This window comes from Lampetra planeri, chromosome 6 (assembly GCF_965212315.1).
Source record: "Lampetra planeri chromosome 6, kcLamPlan1.2.h2, whole genome shotgun sequence".
NCBI lineage: Eukaryota > Metazoa > Chordata > Hyperoartia > Petromyzontiformes > Petromyzontidae > Lampetra > Lampetra planeri.
Genome location: NC_136112.1, coordinates 17,029,356 through 17,052,412, shown reverse-complemented (window position 1 = coordinate 17,052,412; position 23,057 = coordinate 17,029,356). Strand labels below are relative to the sequence as shown.

The window sequence follows — 23,057 nt, the reverse complement described above, 5'->3', positions numbered from 1 at the left end:
TCCTGATGCCGAGGGGAAATGCGCGAGGTTTAGGACAGTGGGTCATGCAGCTGCAATGTCTGCATTGGGTACATGGCCCAGACCTCTGCAGAGACCCAAGCTGACAGAGGAGGTGTTCAGGCTGGCTGAGAAAAAGCGACAGGCCCACACTGAACCCTCGACAGCATCCTACGTCAGAGAATGAGGAGGCTTACCGCAGCTTTTGCTTGGAAGATCGGGAAGCCGTGAGGCGATGCAAGGATGGGTGGTGGTCGCGGGTTTCTGAGGAGATGAAATCTGCCTCAGTGGCCCGCGATCACAAATTACTCTTTAATTCCATAAAAAAAAGTAACTTGCAGAGCCACATCTATCACCATCATGAGGGGAAAGAATGGTGATCCAACCTCCGACCCCCTGGAACAGGTTGGCAGATTTGCTGAGCATTTTTATGAGGTCTTGTGGTAGGGGAAATCCATGAGCCTGGAAAAAATCATGGGACAACGTGGGGATGACCCTGAAGAGGCTGTCGTGCCTCAAATATTGGAAGAAGTAGTCACCCCCTGTGGGTGGCTGGCTGAGGTGCCATATTTTGAGGAAGTACTGAAGGCGATCCAGAGTCTGAGACCAGGAACGTCACCGGGGAGAGCTGATCTCCCAAGTGAAATGCTGTGGGAGGGTGGCGTTTGTGCACAGACTGCCCTACATGACATCATAATAACAGTCTGGACCACTGGACGGGTTCCGCAGGACTGGAAGGATGCCCTGGTGGTCGCCCTCTTTAAAAAGAGGACCGCACAGACTGTAACAATTACAGGGGAATCTAACTCCTAAGTGTGCCAGGAAAGGTCCTGGCAAGAATTAGTCAACATCGCCTTGCCAGGTAAGCTGAAGAGAGGCTTGCAGAGCCCCGATGTTGTTTCAGAAAAGGGCGATCCTGCACAGATGCCAAATTTATGTTTGTCTGCTACAGCAGAGGTGTAGGGAATTCCAAAAAGACCTGTATCTCTGCTTTATTGATCTGGTCAAGGCCTATGATACCTTCAGTAGGCCTGGGCTCTGTGTTGTTCTTTGTGCTTTCAGAGTCCCTGACTCTCTGCTCACAATAATTAAGGACCTTCATGATGGTGAGCGGGCATGGGTAAAACTACGTGGCCAGAAGTTGGAGCCATTCTCTGTTCACCTTGGGGTGCGACAAGGATGTCTTCTGGCTCCTACATTTTTTTACATCTATCTAGACCACGTAGTTCGTGAAACCTTCGATGGCTGTACTGGAGGAATTTATATCTGGTACAGATACAATGGGAGGCTGATCAATAGCCAGGGGATACCAAGGGATGACTCCCTATTGGTCAACCATGTTATTTATGCCGTTGATCTGGTAATTGCTGCTCACTCAGAGGATGAGTTGGATGCGCTGCTGAGCCTGGAGCGTGCCACTAAGAGGTGGGGCCTTACCATCAGGCTCACCAAAAACCTAAGCAAATTGATGGGTATGTTGTACCATCAGACACTCCACGCCCAAAACTCCCAATTGGTGATGGGGCAGTTGTGGAGAGATTGGAAAGTTTCCCATACCTGGGGAGTGTGTTTATGACCAGCCGAGGTCTCACTCCCAATCAGTGGAGTGGCATTATCTTTTCATCGGTTACGTCACACTGTGTGGAAGCTACCTGGTCTGTTGCTCCACACGAATCTTCAAGTGTTCTCGTCCACAGTCATGCCCTCCCTTCTCTACGCGTGGGAAACGTGGACCCCCCCCCCTAATGGAACATCTTCGCTGGTTAAAAACATTTAGGCTGGCCTGCCAACGATCCATCCTGGGTTTCACCAGGCTGGATTGTATGAGGAGCTCACAAATCCTTGAAATATCTGGACAAAGTCCCATCGTTGAGCGCCTCCAGCAGACAAGGCTGCGATGGTTTGGTTATGTAGCCGGCAGGCTCAGCCACCACATGCCTAAACAGCTTTTTAGAAAGGGCGAAACGGACGCAGTTTGGGCCAGAGAAGAGATGGAGTGATCTGGTACAAGAGGGTTTGGAGCTGAGTGGACTTTCCGGTGACTGGTACCAGCGGTGTCAAGATCGGCCTTTATGGAGAAGGCTTGTGAAGGACGCTACTGGAAAGTTGTAGGCAGTCGCCCTCCAGCAACAACGGAGGGCAGATGAACGACGCTCACAACAACGAGCGGAGCACTGGGTGGCTAAAGCACCAGTCATCTCATTCAGTCGAGCCAAGCACCTTGGTCTATCCCATGTCTCCCTGCCAGTGGGAGTTCGACACTTAACGTGGCCTTAACGTGCACATGGCCTGGCACAAGCACCGTGGTGATGTCAGTGCCACTTAGTGGCGAATGGTGGATGTTGTTATTTATGTTGAACTTCATTCGCACAGTATTTAGCCAACCGTGCTAATCGAAGGTGCTTGGGAAGGGAAACTATGAGCCTCTGCTGTGTGAGTCCGTGTAGCTTACAATTGTTGTTGTAAATACTTTCAACATCTGCTTTCATTTTAGTGACACAGCCTCGCGTCCAAACCAGCGTTAGACCACAGAACCTTAAGGCGAACGGAACAAGGATAATGCCAACACCTAGGCATTTAAATAGCTCAGGTCTCGCAGTGTTCTTTATGGGGCCGTTTTTTGTTACCAGCATCAAGATAATGTTAATGTCGTGCTATGAGTATGGGGAGAGGTGGCGCAGAGGTTAGTGGTTAGCACTGCGCTACGAACCCGGCCACCAACACCGGTGACAAATATCTGAACTGGGCCCGGGCCTCCCCTTGGCCGACTCAGCCTCAAATGAGTACCTGGTGCGGTGTGTAGTAAACATCGACACTGGGGAGACAGTCGGACGTGCGCTGACCACCCCAACCCCTCGTGTGCCACGGTGCTAGCCTGCTACTTACTAGCAACAATACCAAATAGACACCGATGATTGTAACGCTGCATCGTCTTAATAATGGCAAAAAAGTGTCCCCGTAAGCTAATAATGCTTGATAGTTGCATTGTACTTGGACTGTTTTCCCTATTGGGCGACTCGAGGACAATACGTACAATGTTGTCACCAATGCGTGTGTTTGTTTATCATGCTTTACCACAAGCAAGGTGGGTCGATTATGCCTTGCAATGTCGGAGCCTTTATTTTGCCAGAAAGGGAAATGCCTCTTCTTCTGATTATCATAATTTTGGATACTGGCAAAAAGGTTCCATAGATATAACTGCTCACTCAAACGGAGCTAATCCTGCTTTTATTTATGCATTGCCTTTCTATTGTTTCGCCTTTTGCCGTTCTTTGGTCTAACACATAAAGAAGGCTGCAGCCCTGGTGTAGGTTAATCAGTTTCAAAGACAATGCATACATTATTATCAGAGCATGTGTGTTTTGCATATTTGACCACAAACATGATGTGTAGTTCATGCAGACTTGCCCTACGTTGTTCCTTCGTGTTTTTAACATATTAACACCTTGAAAAGCACCACGCTGACCGTCCTTGTTGAAAGGGGAGAACTTTGAAATCATACAAACCCCCGAGTTCATAAAGAAGTATTTTCACCTACCCAAATCACGTACCCGTCCACTAACCTCACCCACTCAGCTACCTTCTCACCCACCCAATCACCCACTCAGCCAACCACGTACCCACTCTCTCAATTACCGACTGACCTCACTCACTAATCCACCCACTGACTTACCCACTCACCTCACCCACCCACTCACCCACCCACTCACCCATTTTTCAACCTATCCACTCACACACCCACCCAATCACTCATTTGCCCACTCACCTCACCCAGTCCATCACTTATTCACTAACCCACTCACTTACCCACTCACCTCACCCACTCACCCACCTACTCACAACAACAACAAACGCCATTCGCCACTAAGTGGCGGTGACGTCACCACGACTTTTGTGCCAGGCCATGTGCCCCTTAAGGCCATGTGAAGCGTCGAACGCCCGCTGGCAGGAGGTCACGGGGCAGACCCAGGTGCCACGGGTCGAATGACTGAGATGACCGAGATGACTGGCTGATTCACCACCTGTGCCCCCTACTGTGCCAACTTGATGTGCTTTAGCCACCCGGCGCTCTGCTCGCTGTTGTGAGCATCGCTCCTCCGCCCTCCGTTGTTGTTGGAGGGCGACTGCCTCCAACTGCCCAGTAGCGTCCTTCACAAGCCTCCTCCAGAGGCCGATCTTGGCACCGCTGGTACCAGTCATCGGCAAGTCCACTCAGCTCCACGTCCTCCTGTACCACATCACTCCATCTCTTCTCTAGCCCTTACCGCGCCCGTTTAGCCCCCACGATCCGGCCGAACAAAAGCTGTTTAGGCATGCGGTGGCTGGGCATGCGGGCTACATGACTCAGCCAACGCAGCCTTGCCTGCCGGAGGAGCTCACCGATGGGACTTTGCCCAGATTTTTCAAGGATTTGTGAGCTCCTCACACAACCCAGCCTGGCTAAACCCAGGATGGATGGTAGGCGGGCCAGCCTAAATGTTTCCAACCGGCGAAGATGCTCCATTAGGGGGGTCCACGTTTCGCAAGCGTAGAGAAGGGAAGGAATGACTGTGGCCGAGAAGACCTGACATTTCGTGCGGAGCGACAGACCAGATAGCTTCCACACAGCGTTACGCAACCGATGAAAATATATTGCCGCTCGACTGATTCGGAGTGAGACCTCTGCTGTTAAACTGGAGCCGGTCATAAACACACTGCCCAGGTATGGGAAACTCTCCACTCTCTCCACTACTGCCCCTCACCAATTGGGAGATGTGGGGGTGGAGTGTCCGATGGAACAAAATACCCAGGCAGGTGCTTAGTTTTGGTGGGGCTGATGGTAAGGCCCCACCTCTTAGTAGCACGCTCCAGTCTCAGCAGCAGCATCTCCAACTCCTCCTCTGAATGAGCAGCTATTACCAAATAATCGGCATACATAACGTGGTTGACCAATAGGGAGCCATCCCTTGATCGCACGCGGGCATCGATCAGCCTCCCAATATATCTGTACCAAATGGAGATTCACCCGGTACAGCTATTGAAGTCTTCACGAACTACGTGGTCAAAATAGATGTTAAATAGCGTGGGAGCCAGAGGACATCCCTGTCGCACCCGAATGTGTACAGGGAAAGGCTCTGACTCCCGGCCACGTAGTTTTACCTGGGCCCGCTCACCATCATGAAGGTCCTTAATGATCGTGAGCAGAGGGTCAGGGACTCCGAAAGCACAAAGAACAACCCAGAGCCCAGGCCTACTGATGGTATCATAGGCCTTGACCATGTCAATAAAGCAGAGATGTAGGTCTTGTTAGAATTCCCTACACCTCTGCTGTAGCAGACGGACAGAAAATATGGCATCTGTGCAGGACCGCCCTTTCCTGAAACCGCATTAGGGCTCTGCAAGCCTCTCCTCAGCGTGACTAGCAAAGCGATGTTGAATAATCCTTGCCAAGACCTTTTCTGGCACACTGAGGAGTGATATGCCCCTGTAGTTGATACAATCTGTGCGGTCCCCTTCTTAAAGAGGGGGACCACCAGGGCATCCATCCAATCCTGCGGAACCCGTCCAGTGGACCAGACTGTTGTTATGATGTCATATAGGGCAGTCTGTGCACAAACGCCACCCTCCCTCAGCATTTCGCTTGGGAGATCATCTCTGCCCGGTGCCTTTCCTGGTCTCAGACTCCGGATCGCCTTCAGTACTTCCTCAACAGATGGCACCTCAGCCAGCCACTCACAGGGGGTGACTTCTTCCAATATTTGAGGCACCGCTGCGGTGCCACCCACCCACTCACCCTCACCCTTACTCACTTTCCCACTGACTAACTTACTTTCATTTAAATGCGGGAGGAGGGAAGGAACGGAGGTGTGAGATTGTAATCCATTGACATCCAGAGGCATCAGATTCAAGCAGTAAGTCGTTGACGACGGGTTTGGTGGGTGGGCGAATGGGTGAGTTGGTGGGCAAGTGAGTGGGTAGGGAGGTGGATAGGTAAATGAGTGGGTAAGTGAGTGGGTTAGTGAGTGGTTGAATGGGTGGGTGGGGATGTGGGTGGGTGAGTGAATTAGTAAGTGGGTGAGTGAGTGAATGCGTGAGTGGATGAGTGGGTAAGTGATTGAGTGAGTGGTTGCGTGAGTTGGTGAGTGAGTGGGTGAGTGATTGGGTGTGTGAATACGTGAGTGGATGAGTGGGTGAGTGAGTTAGTAATTGAGTGGGTGAGTGGGGAAAGTGAGTTGGTGAGTGAGTGGGTGAGTCAAGTCACGTCGCGCTTTTCTGACAGAAAATCTGAAAATCAAACTCTATCATCATCACATTTAGTCTGCACCCATAGACATCAACACATTTTGTACAATGAGAAAATCATATCTGTACAATATATGTTTAAAATCTCTAGAAATATACAAAAACTAAATTGAGGCTGTCAGCTGCGAGCGGAAGACATCACGCTATTTTTTCGTTCTTTTGACATTTAGTTTTTCGTTCTTTTTTTCATTCTTTTTTTCTTTATTTCCCTTTTCTTCGTCCGTCTATCACGCCATCGCTCGAATGGCATCATCGTTGCTCCGTCAATCGCTACGTTCAAAACAAACTTCGCAGTATTTTACCTTTCACTCACGTTCTGCTCTGCCGATGCTGTCGAATCGCTTGGCCCTTCCATGACCCTTTTCAGTTGGCACTGCATCGCGATTTATCTTTTTTTTATTCGGCAAGAAAAATATTCTAGCTCTAAGAATTTAAATAAACACAGATCGGATTAAACGTGAATTATATTGAACTCCGCACTCTGCCAGCTGTTCTTATCTTATGTCGTATTCATATTTAGAGCTATTTTCATCAAGGTGCTCTACATCGTTTGAAAATACAAGAAAAAAATAGTATAACAATAAAACAATACTGTTGGCAGGTGGCATGCGATGGCCGATGAATCGGTGACTATGATAGAGAGTTGAGTAGGGGATAGGGGAAGGGTAGGTCGTAATAGAGAGATGCATTTGGGAATTTGGAAAGGTAGGGAGGTGGTCACGATAAAGGGGTGCATAGGGGAGAGGGAGGGTAGGGTAGGGGAGGTGGTCAGGATAGAGGGGTGCGTAGGGGATGGGGATGAGTTGAGGAGAGGAGATGGTAACAATAGAGTGGTACTTATAGGATAGGGAAGCTCGAATCCGCTTCCCTGGTGCGGTTCTCTCACCTGAAGTTGTTTGCTGCTCTTTGAAATATTTCGGCTGGATTCTTAATTTCGGCCACGAACACGTGGAATGCGTAAATCGACAATTGGACGAATTAATAACTATTTTAAAACTATTGCATTTCCTAGGTAAAACCTACTGAGCTCCGTTTTTCAGAAGTGACTCGGCCACAAATGAGAGCTCAACGAAGTGGCTGATATCATCACGTGGGAATTTATAGCAGCAACCAAATAATCTAAAAGCACGTTTCTATGGCCCCCCATAGCGATCCATACTCATAGAGAACCAGACAGACTCATAGTAAACCATAGAGATCCACAAAGATTCACAGAAACTCAGAGCGACCCATAGAGACACATACTCATCAAGACCCAGACTAAAACAAAACTATTTTATTTGTATTTACCAGGTAAAGTCCACTGAGCGATGTAGTTCTTTGTCAGAAGCGACCAGACGGCAAATTAACGTATTGGCGACGTATCAGTACACATGTAATGCGGGCGTAAACGGCTTCGCGGATATGACGTCATGGGGGGGAGGAGTTAGGTCACGTGTGAGAGAGGGGTGAGGTCTTAAGGGAGAGATACCGGACGAGACGGGAGAGTGTGGGAGACAGAGTTAGAGTGAGGTCACGCAGGGCGGAGGTCGAGGAGTGGCGAGATCGCCACACACACGGAGGATAAGACTTGGCACCGTCGGCCAGCGGTGACCAAGCACGGAGGAGCGACGGGCAGCGGTGGAGCTGCAGTGAGGGCAGCGGTGGAGCTGCAGTGAGGGTAGCCGGAGGACTGCACCGGGGATCTGCAGCGGAGCTGCAGAGGTGTGGAGGCTACGGGAGCGAGAGCAGCTTTGTAGCTGCCAAGGGGAGAGCTCTGAGCGAGGGCCGTGCGGGAAAGGTGTGAGAACCCGAATAAAGGACGACGGAGACAGAACCAGGATCGAGTCCCTTATTACACTGGTGTCAGAAGTGAAACGGCATGTCAAAACAGCTCAGAAGAAAGAATATTCCTGTGCCATCGTCTGCTACAACATCCGACGACGACAACCTTCCTCGGGCGGTCGACCTACCTGCGATGGAGGAGGAGATCCGTGCGGGAACAAGTGCGGGTCCGGGAGTCCAAGAGGTCGCCGCGTCGGTGGACCCGTCTGCACCTGTGGACGCGGATTGGCGATGGAGGCAGATGGCGGCGCAGCTGGAGACGCTGAAAATCGTGCTCGCGCAATTGTGCGAGCTCGTCACGCCGAGAACGGCATTGGGGGGAGCCGATGGAGGTCCGCAGGTCGCTGCCTTGCCTCCGCTGTCGGCGCCATTGACCACGCGGCAAGAAGACGCCATCTTGGGCGTGGCAGGAGAAGAACGGCGGGAAGCCGCCATCTTGCGCTCTCCGCGGCGAGAGGCCGCCATCTTGAACACGCGGCGATGCGACGCCACAATTATGTTATTTTCGATTCACAACCTCAATCAGAAAATCTTGGGAGATGCCTCAAAATCAGTTCTCGTGATTTCGAAGCGGTCCGAAGACGAACGTTTTTAGCGGCTGAACATGGCACTTTACGGCCTGTTGCTATATCCCAGCACCCAGCCTGACCATAGGCTGCTCCGTAATCTAAAGGCAGTTTTGTGTCATGCCCTAGACCTGGTCGGACAGTTCCTGAATGATTTCGGAATCATTTATCGGCAGACGGTGGCATCAAAAGATTACGACTGATGTCATGACCGCACGTCCGAATGGGAAAGCAGCTGCTGAATCTAAGAGCAACTTCTGATGGAGAATTATGTAACTTCACTCAAGGGGCAATAACTACATCATCAGTTTGGGCTTCATATTTACCTGGTGGCTCTCCAGCAGCAGCTCAGTCAGCGGAAACAGCAACAGCGACGGCGCTGTAATGTTCCTTCTGGTGGAGCGTCAGAAATGGCTACAGTGTCTGTTCGAGCTTCATCACCAGTTGGTCGAGTCGGCAGTTTGATCAACGGCTTCAGCATCTGCATGGGCTTCATCGTCAATTGGAGAATTGGCTGGTCGACCAACGGCAACTGCGCTTGCACAAACAAAGTTTCCATTTATGAGGACAAGTGTGTTATGCTGCACCGGTGTACTGCCACGTATGTCCAAATTATAGCTTAACGTAGTGGGCTTATTGTCATCACGTGGGAAATTATAGTAGCAGCCAAATAATGATCTAAACGCGTGACGTTGATTACTAAATGTGTAGGGAAACCCCGAAGAAAATCCATGCAACCAACATGGAGAGAAAGAGAGAAAAAACGTGATTCCAAATAAACAACAGGCATCGGCAGGATCCGGGATCGAATCCTAACCTCCTGCATATCGGGCGATGGAAATAACATCTCCTCACAACCGCGAGAACTTCTTAACATGGCGATGCTTCCGAACATTAGTCGTTCTCATGTCACGATGGTGACATTGATGGCGATTCATGGTGATATTGGTTATTGATGGTGATATTGATAATTGATGGTGACTGATAGTGATATTGATGATTAGTGGTGATTTTAATCATATCTACAATCTCCTGCGTGTCCCTGAATGCAGGAAAAACTGTGGCAATGAAGATCAACATCGTACTTCTCGCAGTCACATCCATTGTGATTGCGAGCTATCTACTCCATATGTACACGTAGGTCAAATCCAAAGTTTCACCATAATGGCTCTGTGCCTATCCATATAAATATATATATACAGGGGGTTTGATACAGGAAATGTCAACACACATAGGGTTATTCTTATGCAGGGTGGGCCAAAAGTCAAGACACATAGCGTTTTTATTATACAGTGGTCCTATATTATATCATAATAACAATTTTGACCATTGGATGGATTTCGATTTAAAGCTTTCGTGACTGCAGGGATTCATCGTATTGGTTCTTTCGGTAAAGTCACGTAGAAGGGAAGTAATAAAATAATAAAAATAAAACATAATAAAATAATTCTCACGACGTTTCGGCCACAACGCAAGCAGCCGTCCTCAGGTGAAAACCAGGTCTGTCGGGGAGACAGCGTCTGAATGAAACAGCACACGAGCTTGGAGCACATATATAAGCTGGGTGGGGAGGGGGGGAAAGGGCGCTTCGACAAAAGAATTTGCATATCAAGAGGAATTTAGCATATTTATTGGAAATGCAGGAATGTGATTAGTACTACATATGCCCGTGCATTATGCATTATGCACGGGCATATGTAGTACTAATCACATTCCTGCGTTTCCAATAAATATGCTAAATTCCTCTTGATATGCAAATTCTTTTGTCGAAGCGCCCTTTCCCCCCCTCCCCACCCAGCTTATATATGTGCTCCAAGCTCGTGTGCTGTTTCATTCAGACGCTGTCTCCCCGACAGACCTGGTTTTCACCTGAGGACGGCTGCTTGCGTTGTGGCCGAAACGTCGTGAGAATTATTTTATTATGTTTTATTTTTATTATTTTATTACTTCCCTTCTACGTGACTTTACCGAAAGAACCAAGAAGACCATTGGATGGGTTACACACGATTGGAAGAATAGCCTGGTGGTCCCCCTCTTTAAGAAGGGGGACCGCACAGAAAGGAACACTACAGGGGCATCACCCTCCTCAGGTGTGTCGGGAAAGGTTCTGCTAAGGATTATTCAACACTGCCTTTCCAAGCAGGCTGCAGAGAGGCTTGCGAAGCCTCAATTTGGTTTTAAGCTTGGGCAGTCCTGCACAAATGCCATATTTTCTATTAATCTACTAAAGCGGCGATGTAGGGAATTCCAACTGGACCTACATCTCTGCTTTATTGACCTGGTCAAGGCCGATGATACCATCAATAGGCCTGAGCTCTGGGTTGTTCACAATCATCATGGACCTTTATGTTGGTGGGCAGACCCAGGTTAAACCGTGTGGCTGGGAGTCGGAGCCATTTCCCTGTTCACCTTGGCATGCGACAGGGATGTCCTCTGGCACCCACATTATTTAACATCCTTTTCTATCACGTAGTTTGTGAAGACTTCTACGGCTGTACCGGTGGAATATCCATCTGGTACAGATACAATGGGAGGCTGATCGATGCCCGCGTATGGTCAAGGGATGGCTTCCCTATTGGTCAACCGCATTATGTATTTTGATGATCTGGTAATTACTGCTCACTCAGGAGTTGGAGGTGTTGCTGCTGAACCTGGAATGTGCCACTAAGAGGTGGGGCCTTACCAAATCTAAGCACCTGCCTGGGCATTTTGTGCCAACAAGCACTCCACCCCTTCAACTTCCTATTGGTGATTGGGCAATTGTGGAGAGAGTGGAGAGTTTTCCATGCCTGGGTAGTGTGCTCATGACCAGCTCCGGTTTGACAGCAGAGGTCTCACTCCGAATTAGTCGAGCAGCATTATATTTTCATCGGCTGCGTAACGCTGTGTGGAAGCAACTTGGTGTGTCGTTCCAGTCGAAGCTTCAGCTCTTCTCGGCCACGGTCATGCCCTCTATTATCTACACTTGCGAAACGTGGACCCCCCTAATGGAACATCTTCACCGGTTAGAAACATATAGGCTGGCCTGCCTATGATCTATCCTGGGTTTAACCAGGCTGGATTGTGTGAGCTCACAAATCCTTTAAAGATCTGGACAAAGTCTCATTAGTGAGCTCCTCCGGCAGGTAAGGCAGCGTTTGGGTCATGTAGCCTGCATTCCCAGCCACTGCATGCCTAAACAGCTTTTGTTTGGCTGGATAGACGGTGCTAAACGGGCAGTGCACGGGCTAGAGAAGAGATGGAGTGATGTGGTACAAGAGGATGTGGAGCTGAGTGGACTTGCTGATGACTGGTAACAGCGGTGTCAAGATCAGCATGTGACAGAGGCAAATGAAGGATGCTATGGGGCAGTTGGAGGCAGTCACACTCAAGTGGAGCGGCGGGTGGCTAAAAACACAGCCAGTTCGCACAGTAGAGGACACAGGTTGTGTATCAGCCAGTTATCTCAATCAGTCTACCCATAGCACTTGGGTCTGTGCTGTGAACTCCTGCTAGCGGGCGTTCTGATACTTCACGTGGCCTTATCGTGCCCATAGCCTGGCAAAAGCGCCGTGGTGACGCCGCTTAATGGTGAATGGCGGTTGTTGTTTTTGGTGGTGGAGATGGCTCTGACCAAACAACCTGTTGAGGCTATACGGGGGATGGTTGTTTTCACGTTGAGGGAAGCGGGGGAGCAGAAATCACTATTCTACTAGGAACCCGAGAGAGACCCGAGTTCAATTCCTGCTTATGACCACCATCACCACTAACACCAGTGACAGATAATTGTATCCGACTTGGCCCCAGGTCTACCCTAGATTGACTCAACTTCAAATGTGTAACCTGGTAGAGTGGTGTGTAAAGGTCGCCACCCAGCAGTCTATTAAGGGCTACACGGGGAATATTTGTCTTTCGTAGGGGTAGTATTAGCGATAGAAGAATAACAACGAGGCGACTGCTCTCTTCACAGTCACCGTACCAATGTACAGACTGTGACGGTGTGGGGAGCTTCCATCCTGTGGAATGGCACTTTTGACCAATCATACGTGGACCGGCTGTACGCGAGGCGTGAGGTCACAGTGGGCATCACCGTGTTCGCCATTGGACGGTAGGGGAGCTCAAATACAACCGCCAACACCACCACAACCATCACAACCACCACAACTACCACAACCTCCACCAAACCACCAACACAATCACCATAACCAACTCCATCACCACCACCATCACCATCTCTATCACCACCTCCATCACCACCTCCAGCACCACGCTCACTTCCACCACCAACAACTTCACCACCACCGCTCTCGTAGACAGAGAGGAAGACTCAGAGAGAGAGAGAGACAGTGTCGTCCTCTGAGTCATCCACTCCCTGTCTCTCTCCGAGTGGTTCTCTCGTTCTGTCTCTGCTTTCTTTGAGAGAAAAGAAAGAGACAGAGTGAGAGAATACCGAGCGGCGTTGGTGCTTTGCGAGTTGACACCACTCCAGCGATTTTCGTACAATTTTACGGCTCCATGCCTTGAACCCATCGACACCACGTGTGTACCCTCACACACTCACACTTGTGCCGCAGCTACCTGGACCTGTTGCTGAAAAACTTCGTGGATTCGGCCGAGCTGCACTTCTTCGTCGGCTACAGCGTGACCTACTACGTCGTGACAGACCAACCATCGCGTATACCCAACCTCTTGCTAGCACCCAAGAGAATGCTCGTTCCTGTCAAGGTCAGTTCACAACCCCTCCTCTCCACAGAGGTGGCCAGGTCCTCCCTAACGCAACCCACCCCCACCCCAAATCGTAATTCCCTGTCCCCTACTCACAGACGTCAATCCCTGCACTTAATCAATCACGAGATATTGTCTTCTCACCATCAACTAGAGAGCCATTAGACTCACAGTGACTCAGTCTCACAACGAGACCCATCGACTCACACAGTGAGCCATAGACTCACACAAAGACTGTTAATAGGCAATCAGACACACTTTTCAGATGAAATGGTGCTGTGGTGCAGAGAAGTTATCTTCCTTTCCTGACCCTGACAGCTATATATTTGAAGTTTTGCATGTTCTCCCTGTGATCGGTTCTCCGGGTTTTCCCTCAATATTTAGAAACATGCATTTTGATTATTTAGATTATTTTGCGGCAATACTTGTGTAGTGTACTAATTCACAGACACTCGTAGGAGGTGTTGTATGTCGGATTATGAAATTTTGATACAAATAATAAATTAATGAAGATTGGGAAAAATGCGTAAATCGCGGAAATTATGACAATCATGGAGATAATCGTATTAATTTTTGCGAATGCTTGTGATTATGTTAATGTGGGCAGTTATGATAATTTGGCTTAGCTTCGTTATCCAAAGTTGTATCAATCGGGATAAAACAATTATCTTTGATTAACATTTATTTATTATCTTAGTGTGTTTATGTTATGTTAGGTCTCCAAATGCATATCTCAACGCAGGATACAGTTCTTATAAATAAGGGGTACGCATGGACTTGGAAAGAAACACTCAAACACTTCTATGTTAAGCAATTTTAATTCTAAACAAAAATATGACACTCTAATATGCGAACTCTCATGCTCGGAATTATCCATGGTACCATCGGGGACATTTCTTTCAACGAAAGGCAAATAGGAAATTATTATATCCCGAAGGCAAAAGCATACGTCAATAGATTCGTCGGCAAGATTACATTTTTTTAACTAAATGTTTGAAACACTGGTGTGTGAGTGTGTGCGTGTGTTCTTTGTGGGAGAGCGTATTCTGGGCTCCGCTTTAATTAATTCTTAAGCGAGATTCTATGACAAAGGAACAGGTTTGACACAATATTCTCTCTCTGTAAACGTGTAGATTCGTGATGAGGATTTCAAGAGTTTTAGTTTGCATCGACGAATCTATTGGTCGTTTATGCGATAAGAGAAAACGAAATAAAAGGAAAAAAAAGAAACGCCTAATACACTTATAACCGACGGATTCTTAATCACTCGATGGGCCACGATTCCTCACGGCCAGCTGGTGTTCATACTTTATAATTAGTATTCTTATGATTGTCTAGGGTCGGTCCCATTGTGTGGGAGAGGTGGATTGTCTCTTAGATAAATTCTTGCATGAGCCCTGGGGATGTAGATGTGTGCGTGTGTGATTACTTCCTTGGGTTTGTGAGTGGGGGAGGGGATACGAACGGCTTGGAGTTTCCTCTCGCACGTGCGGGGTTGCAGCGAGCCGCGACTTTCTCCCTCCGCTGGAGATGAGCGGCGTCGGCCCGATGCTGTCCGTGGAGAGGCTCGGTCGCTGGGTGGCGCCCGGTGGGGCTTGGCGGCGCTTGGCGCTGGCACCCGTACTCTGTAGCGCTGGTGGCGCGGCGGTGCTCGTTCACTCGTGCGCTGGTGGCTGGCACCTTTGTGCTCGGGCACTGGACAACGCGGCTGTGTGCGCTCGCCGGTTTGGAGTGCTCTGGCGATGAACGATGCTCTCGTTCGTTGCTGGGTTGACGTTGGGTTGACGTTGGGTGTCTTCGCTTGCTCGAGAATGATAACTGAAATCTCCGTCAGTTTCACTCGCACCTCGGCGGCTCGGTGTAGCGATTCTTCTTCGGTGGTGCAGACCTCGGCTTGGCTTAGCACGTCGCTACTCAGCGAGCATCGCCATTCTGGGTGATGAGAGAGCTCCTCCGTTGGAGGTGATGAGATGAGATGATGATTAGCTGAACCCCGGTGATGAGCTGAGCTCCGATGAGCTCCGATGATCTGAGTTGAGATGATCGTGTCTGGGTATATATCTAGAAAAACTACTCTGCTTCCGAGCCTGGCTTCAAAGGGCCGGAACCATAATTTTTGTTCGCGTGTGTGTGTGGACACAGCTGCGTGTGTGTCCGTGTGTGTGTTTATTGGAATAATACACTTCTTCAAGCGACGCAGCCGTTCGCTCAGCCTTCGTAATAATTAACATGGAAAGAGGCGGGGGGGGGGGTCTTCCACGCGAAACGGTGTCACAGATGAGTCATCAGACTAAAACAAGACTGACGATTCGCGTTCGCACCGAGAATTATATAATCCCTTCCCATTCTGTTTCTGTTAACAAGTACATTTTGCTTTGATTTTGCTTGGTGTGGAAAACAAGGGGGGGGCGGCTTTCCCGCGGGCTCTTCGCCAACAAAGGACTTTGCTCCAGATGGCCCCCACCTTCCCTCGCTCTGGGCGTTACCTTTGTCTCACACAACGTTTAAGTTTTTCGTTTTCTGTTTGGAAGTTAAAATGAGACTCACTTTACTTCTTATAGTATTATTGTAAGTGATTCAAGGTATGTTGTAGCCGTGTTCACAGTATTTCCATCGTGGTTTGATTTCTTTATGGGGAGATGTTATCCTTAGTGTGCAAATCTTGCTATCCGTGCCACGGGAAGACAAAGGCGGTCGGGGGCTCCCTGTCCACAGAGCACTCTAATCCTGCACCCCGGCTTGTGCCGTCTGGTCTTCAATTGGAGTGATAATAAATAATGTTCCCCCATTCTTTGTCGCTAAGTTTCGGATTTTCGTTATTAGAGGGAACATGAAAAGTTAATCAAAGTGAAGCCTGTGTCCTCTCTCGTCGGGGGGGGGGGGGATATGCGTGTGTGTTTCCTTTTATGACCGACTCTTCCGTTGGAGGGGGGTATGCGTGTGTGTGTGTTCTTTATTCTTATTGAGACATCTGTTGAATTTCCTTTCTCAAGCCGTCCCTTCGTCGGTGGACACAGATTCCCAACTTGCAATAAAACTTTTTATGAGGGCCATTTCCCTGCTCTGGTGTGCTCGCTGCGCTGTCCCGATGCTTCGGGAAGACAAAGGCGGCTGTGAGGCTGCCTTCCTATGGAGTATGTTACATATTGGTTAGGTATGACCGACTTATTTCGCTCTTAACTCCTCTAGATGACCCTTGTATACTATTAGTAATAATAATGTTTATACTTGTTTTTGGTTTGTTTAGAATTATTATTACTACGTGTTTTCATAGGGTTTATTAACCTTTGTTTCACTGCCTGCATCCTGGGCCTGCGCTGCCCGTTCTCGAGTCATTACTATTATCTGATGCCGGGGTTAGGTAATTCGCTTTGGCCTAGGAACGATCCTGACTGCCATATTACCATCATTATTTTCCAACCAGAACATCGGTATTGAATTAACAAATGAGGACTCACGACCCCCTGGTGCAGACTAAAGTCTGCTTTTTAATTGGAGTGAGGGTGAGGAAAGATAATGTTTGCTTAATCTTTGTCGCTAAGTTTGTAACTTTGTTTAACTAATATGACTCAAAACCAGTCTGTTTGCTTTCCCTGTTGCCAATTTTTGAACTTTTAATCGTGGTATTTAGGGAGCTAAAAAAATTATATATGTCTCGTGACGCCTACTGCCTGTATTGTGTGGGGGCCTTTTGAAGTGGAGGTCATTGTTTTAACCCCATTTGCAAATTCCCCCCCCCCCTCTCTCTCTGTGTGTGTATGGGGAGGGGTTTATTATCCTTTATGGTTCATCTCCTGCCCTCTGGCCTTTTGATGCGAGCGTGACTGCTGCTGTTCGAAAAAGAAAAAGGGAGGGGGGGGGTCGTTGTTTGCGCTTCCGAGTGACTGAACCCAAAAATTATTGGCCGAATTATTCTTAATATTAATTCTGGAAAAAGGGGCATACATAGAGGTACTCTCTCTCTTTTATTACAGCCTTCCCAGCGTTAGGGGATAATCACACACCGCGTCGGGACAGCCAACATGCTGCCAGACCCAGTTCCACTCCAGATCGCAGCAACCCCGACTGAGTCAGAGCTCGCCTTTTTCCTGAACAGCATGGCCAGGCTCTGCCCTCGGCCCCACACCCCTCTGGATCCCCCAGAGGGCTCAGTGCCTTGCCCACAGGTGCAACTGGTAGAACGGCTGTTACTCCTAATTCTCTTGTCTACCAATCTCCCAGCGGCACTCGCTACAGTGCTACAGTGACTAATTCCCTGTCACTACATCACCCCCCTCCCCATCCCCTATGAAAAAAAGAACCCAGCCGTCCCCACGTAGCAGGACAAACACCGCAATATCCACGCAATATTCGCAATGCATGTCAACAATCCAGCCCCCAAAATAACAGCAAGCCAACGACGAGTAGGGGTGGTCATCTGCACCGAACCGATTAGGAACGGGTCCTTGTCGCAGGTCCCTCGTATGGGCCTGGCATGGGGCCCCCAGGGACCCCGGGGGTGACTTGCAGCTGGCTCAATGGGCGTGGTCCCCGCCGGGATGAAGGTGGAGGAGAGGAAAAAGCAGGCGGCGGTTGTACCGTCCACCCCGGTCCGCCTGTGGGCGGCACCGCCGGCAGTTCCATGGGCGTTAAGCCCTGGGATCCTGCGGATGGAAGAACAGTCTCTTAGATGTGCGACCTCCGTAACCGTACATCCATCCCCGTTCGAAACATCACACACACGGCCATCAGATGGTGGAGTTGAATTTCCCTCATAAGGTGGAAAATAGGGTTTCAGTCGTGACGGGTGCACATACCAATGCCTGCAACCAACCTGGATCCGTACACACTGCGGTCACCTAACCTCAATTACCTACACCCTGCCATGGCCTATGTAATTTAGGAGATGTTGCCTACAGATACCTGGAGGAAATGCAATCATTCCCTCTCCCCAGGTTTCCACGATTTCCGATTCCTTAAGCCCAGCCACTTTTTCATTTGCAGCCTGCCATTTGGCTGAATTTCCCTGGGACGCCTCCCACGCTTCCATCAACCGCTTTAGGGTGAGGCTCATCAGTCCCAGCACAGCGACTCTCTTTTTGCTTGGCTCAATATTAAACTGGGCTTCCATGGGGGGGGGGGGGTTGCATTCTCTCATGTACATCAATAACAATGGAAATAATCCAGTAGAGGCATGAGGAGCCATCCTATAGGCCGCAAGATCTCCTGGAACATGTAGGTCCCAATCGGCCTGTACCTTGTTAACCTGTTGGCAAAACATGGTCGTAAATGTCCTATGTAAACGCTCTACCATCCCGTCAGTCTGAGGATGATAGGGCGAGGTTTGACTTTTCTTCGTACCTCTTTCAATAATGTTCCGGAGCCCGCTAATCCAATACATAACCATGCAGGAACGCGTCCATATTGGACGCCGCCGACTGATCCGGTAGGGCCAGGCCGCGACTGATCCAGTAGGGCCATGCCACCGGCCACCGTGACAGGTACTATCCCTACCAGCAATAATTTATTTCCCCCGGAGTTGTATAAAATGGCCTGAGGATGTCGAAGGCAACATGCTCGTTCACACGGGACACCCCAATTGACTACAGCGGTGGTCGGGTCAGTCTCACCAGGAGCTTCTGGCGGGCACAAGCTACACAATCCTTGAGCACATTGTGAATGTTCTCTGCCATCCTGGGCCCAAATAAGTCCCGCTTAAATGTAGACAACGTTGTTTGCACCCGAGGTGCATCAATCGCACATGGGCAGCTCTCATTTCTCTACCCCGCAGAGCAGTTGGCACCACGATACAGTACCGCTGTACCTCCGTTCCCCAGTGCATAAGTAGCCCATCTCGGAGGACCACGGGTGACATACCCCCTGGACCCTTCCTATCGCTTGGTGCATCAACACGGTGCCGTAACTTTAGTAAGGAGGCGTCCTCCGCTAGGAGGCGCCCCCATTCCTCGTGCGCAAGACCAATAGTATTATCGTACGCCAGGCCTGGTACAGGTGGCAGAGCATCCACCGATGCTACGACGGCACCCGACTCCCCCGCATCTACCTGCTTACAACGGCTGGCACCCACCAAACCTGTGCACTTGTTATTCGACCATAACCGTGACAGAGCGTCCGGGTTGCAGCGGCACAACCCTTTCCCATGGGTGACTTCGAATGAATGATCTTACAAGATTTCCAACCATCCCGAGAGTTGTTGCGGACGGCTGATTGCAAAGCCGCATGATCTGTGCATACCATACCATAAACTGCCTACCGTAGAGGTACTGTTGTACAAAGTGCACAATAGCCAACAACTCGCGGCGCATAAACACAATAGTGCTTCTCTGCAGTGGACAGCACCCAGACGCGACCACGCTCTCCACCCCGTTCTCCACCTGTGACAACACGGCGCCGATCCCAGCATCACTAGCGTCCATTTCCAACGTAAACTGCAAGGATAAATCAGGGTATCAAAGGGGGTGCGTGTTCACGAGGCCATCGCACAGTGCAACAAATGCAGCCTTCCTCCTCCTTTCCCCACCGACAACCTCTGGAGCAGCTTAGTGATCGTCGCAAACCAGGGCACGAAGCGGCAGTAATACGACACAAACCCCATAAAACTGCGGACCTCACCCACCGATGTGGGGGGGCCACGTATGCACGCAGTCTTGTCAGGGTCTGTGGCGATCCCAGACTCGCTAAAAATTTGTCCCAGGTATTGAACCGATTTTTGCAAGAGGTAACATTTCTGCGGCTTGAATTTAAAATTAGCTGCCCGCATTTTAACAAATACCGCACGCCACCGGTGCAGATGTTCCTGGAACATGCTGCCAAAGACAATCTCGTCATCCAAATAGTTCAGACATGACTCCCATTGGAGCCCCGACAGTACCAACTCCATAAGTTGCTGGAAAGTGGCCGGAGCTGAGTGAAGCCCAATCAGAAGCACGTTAAATTGAAACAGCCCTTGTGGTGTCTGGAACGCTGTTTTGGATTTTGAACTTTCTTCCAGGGGCAACTGCCAAAACCCTGACAATAGATCCAGGGTGGAGAAAAACCGCGCCCCCGACAAGGCATCCAACGAATCGTCCATCCGTGAGAGAGGATACGCGTCCGCCACAAAGACTTTAATTAATTTCCAAAAGTCCACACAGAACCGCAAACTCCCATCCTTTTTAACCAGGACAATGGGAGCACCTCACGGACTGGATATTATATTGGCGGCCACCATCTCGTCGACCGCCTGACGAACGAAGTCCTTTTCTTTTGGACTTAACCGAAATGAGTTGACAAATGGGAGCGGCGCCACCCGTATCAATCTGGTAATGCATCAGGGACGTGCGGCCAACATCAAATTTACCCTTACAAAATACATCAGAGAATTCCCGAAGCAATGCCCGCAACTCGCCCCTCTGCTCCCACGACAAATCCGGATTACCCATGCACAACGGATCCTTCCACGAGTCATACAACACCACTTCCCGTTCAACTGTGGTCACGACCCGAGTGGTTACATCATCCTTTTCTTCACAACACGCAGCCGTCGCATGGGCCAACACCGTACCCCCCTGTATGACCACGGTATCTAGCCCAGCATTCAATACTTGCAGGAAGGGCTCCTGATACCCCCTCACTATCGTTTGAGCCTCTATCAAAGTGAGCATCTGTGCACCAGGGGGACCCTAACAGTTTCACGCACAAGGGCCCGAACCACAGCATTAGCCATACACCATCCAGTAGAGGACTCCAAAAACCTCAACCTTAGCCCCGACGGTAACTCCACACAACCCTGGTCAATTAAAATCCGGAGGGGCATCCTCTTTAAAAAATCCATCCAATAAACAAGGTACTGCCAATGAAATTGAAACCAACTGGGCCCGTCCTTTCAGTATCACCAATCCATATCAATGCCTCAATTCGGCCCACAACTCCCCTGACATGCATGCCCTCTGTTCTGTTCCCGCGGCTGCCATCGCCTGTGCCAATACAGTGCCTTCCTGAATAACAATCGGCGTATGCCCGCATTAACGACTTGAATGAAAGGGTCGCTATTTGCCGACACCACAGTCAATGCCTCCACCAAGGAGGGTGTCCGCGACACCGTATTAGAGGGGGTCAACAAGACCCCTTCCGCCGGGTTCGCCAAGGGCAAGTGTTTACGCAGACGTGGCACAAACATCTGCGTGTCTGGTGGAACACGTACCGTGCGGCGAACCATAGCCTGCACAACAGCATTGATCGCGGTATACTTTATAGATGTTTTCAAAAAATTCAGATGCTGTCCCGATGGCATCTCAATACAGCCCCTATCCAGCCGAATGTTAAGGGGCATCCTGCGCAAAAAATCCACGCCTAATAAGCACGGCACGGCCAAAGTAATGGAAACCAACACAGGGCTATCCATGCGTACATCCCCTATTTGTATCATAGCAATCATGCGACCCACAATCCCGAGACTACCTTCATTGCCCGTCCACCTGCTCTAGTGGTTGGGGTGAGGCTGGCAACGATCGAAGAGTCGACAGTGAAATGAGGGTAGCCGAAGCACCCATGTCGATTACCACTCAGACCTCTACACCCTGAATAAGCGCCATAATGTCCAACGAACCCGGCATGGCACCGAACGCCCGATAAGCCAACAAACACCATTTACCATCGTCATACAACCCGTCGAGATGAGCATTTACAGGGCAGGGCAACGCGGCGCGGATGAGTGATGGGGATGGAGTGGCCATGTTCATGATGTGTCGCGACTCTCCTGTGGTTCTCGGAATGAAGATACATTGACGTCGTAGGTCGCAGGAGCTCCAGGCATACCGCCAACATGCAGCCGGCAGTTCCTGACGATGTGGCCCATCCGCCCGCAGTTGTAGCACCCACGTGAGGCGTATCCTCTTGGCGGTCCGCGCCGTGGTGGCCACCCAACCGGCGACTGACCTCCTCGCATCTCTGCACGTCGTGAACTTAAAGACCAGGGCTGCATATCCAGTGCTGCTGTCGGTGGCCGTTGAGTCCCCTTTCTCCGTCGTGCACGCCATTGCAGCTTGGCTCTTCCCTGAGGTCCAGATGCGCCACTCCAGGGCGAGCGAGTCGAGAGCTGCCCGATTCAAGGAGAAATAGGCTGCCCGTCCGAGGGCTAATAGAGCACTGCGGAACACCAAGGGCGACTCCATGGCCCCCCGCTTTCTAAGCTGGAACTTCCTTCAGATGGTCGACGGTGGTTCGAAAATAGCTGCCATCGCAGCGCAGGCTTCGGCGAGTGATGATCGATCGGTCTGGGTGATGGAGTAGAAAATGACCAGCAAGTTATCGTCGAGGGCCGTTGGCAGGGCCCACAATGCCTCGTGCTCCGACCAGTCGATAGAGCGATACACTCATTTCAAAGCGTCGATGAAATGCCGTCCAGTCACCCTCGGTCACGGAGAATGCGCAACGGAGCTGTGTGCATCGTCTGCAAAGTGGATGTTGAGTCCGACGCTCGTTGAAATACTTTTTTTTTTATGTAAGACTTTGCTGTTTTTCCAGGATTTTTCTGTTGCACGTAGTCAGTTTAAGATGTTTCTTGTTCATGTTTTTGTTTTGTTGCGGTTGCACCCGAGTCAAGAGCCGCATGGCTCACAGGGTTATACCCAATAAATTAAACTGAAACTGCTCGGACAAGATCGGCGTTGTTGAAGGGACGTGAAGACCGTCGATTCCGTCGCC

The 23,057-nt window shown here is 49.9% G+C and overlaps 1 protein-coding gene across 2 annotated transcripts in view; it reads left to right on the top strand.

The window, feature by feature from the left end:
* Positions 1 to 23,057, top strand: part of LOC144719623 (N-acetyllactosaminide alpha-1,3-galactosyltransferase-like) — a 65,423-nt gene that overhangs the window by 21,181 nt on the left and 21,185 nt on the right. For both annotated transcript variants that reach the window (XM_078595727.1, XM_078595726.1), the window contains exons 2-4: positions 9,722 to 9,806; positions 12,619 to 12,756; positions 13,223 to 13,373. In XM_078595727.1, coding sequence (XP_078451853.1) covers positions 9,736 to 9,806; positions 12,619 to 12,756; positions 13,223 to 13,373 — 360 coding nt within the window. In that variant the 5' untranslated portion in view covers positions 9,722 to 9,735. The remainder of the gene's footprint in view (positions 1 to 9,721; positions 9,807 to 12,618; positions 12,757 to 13,222; positions 13,374 to 23,057) is intronic.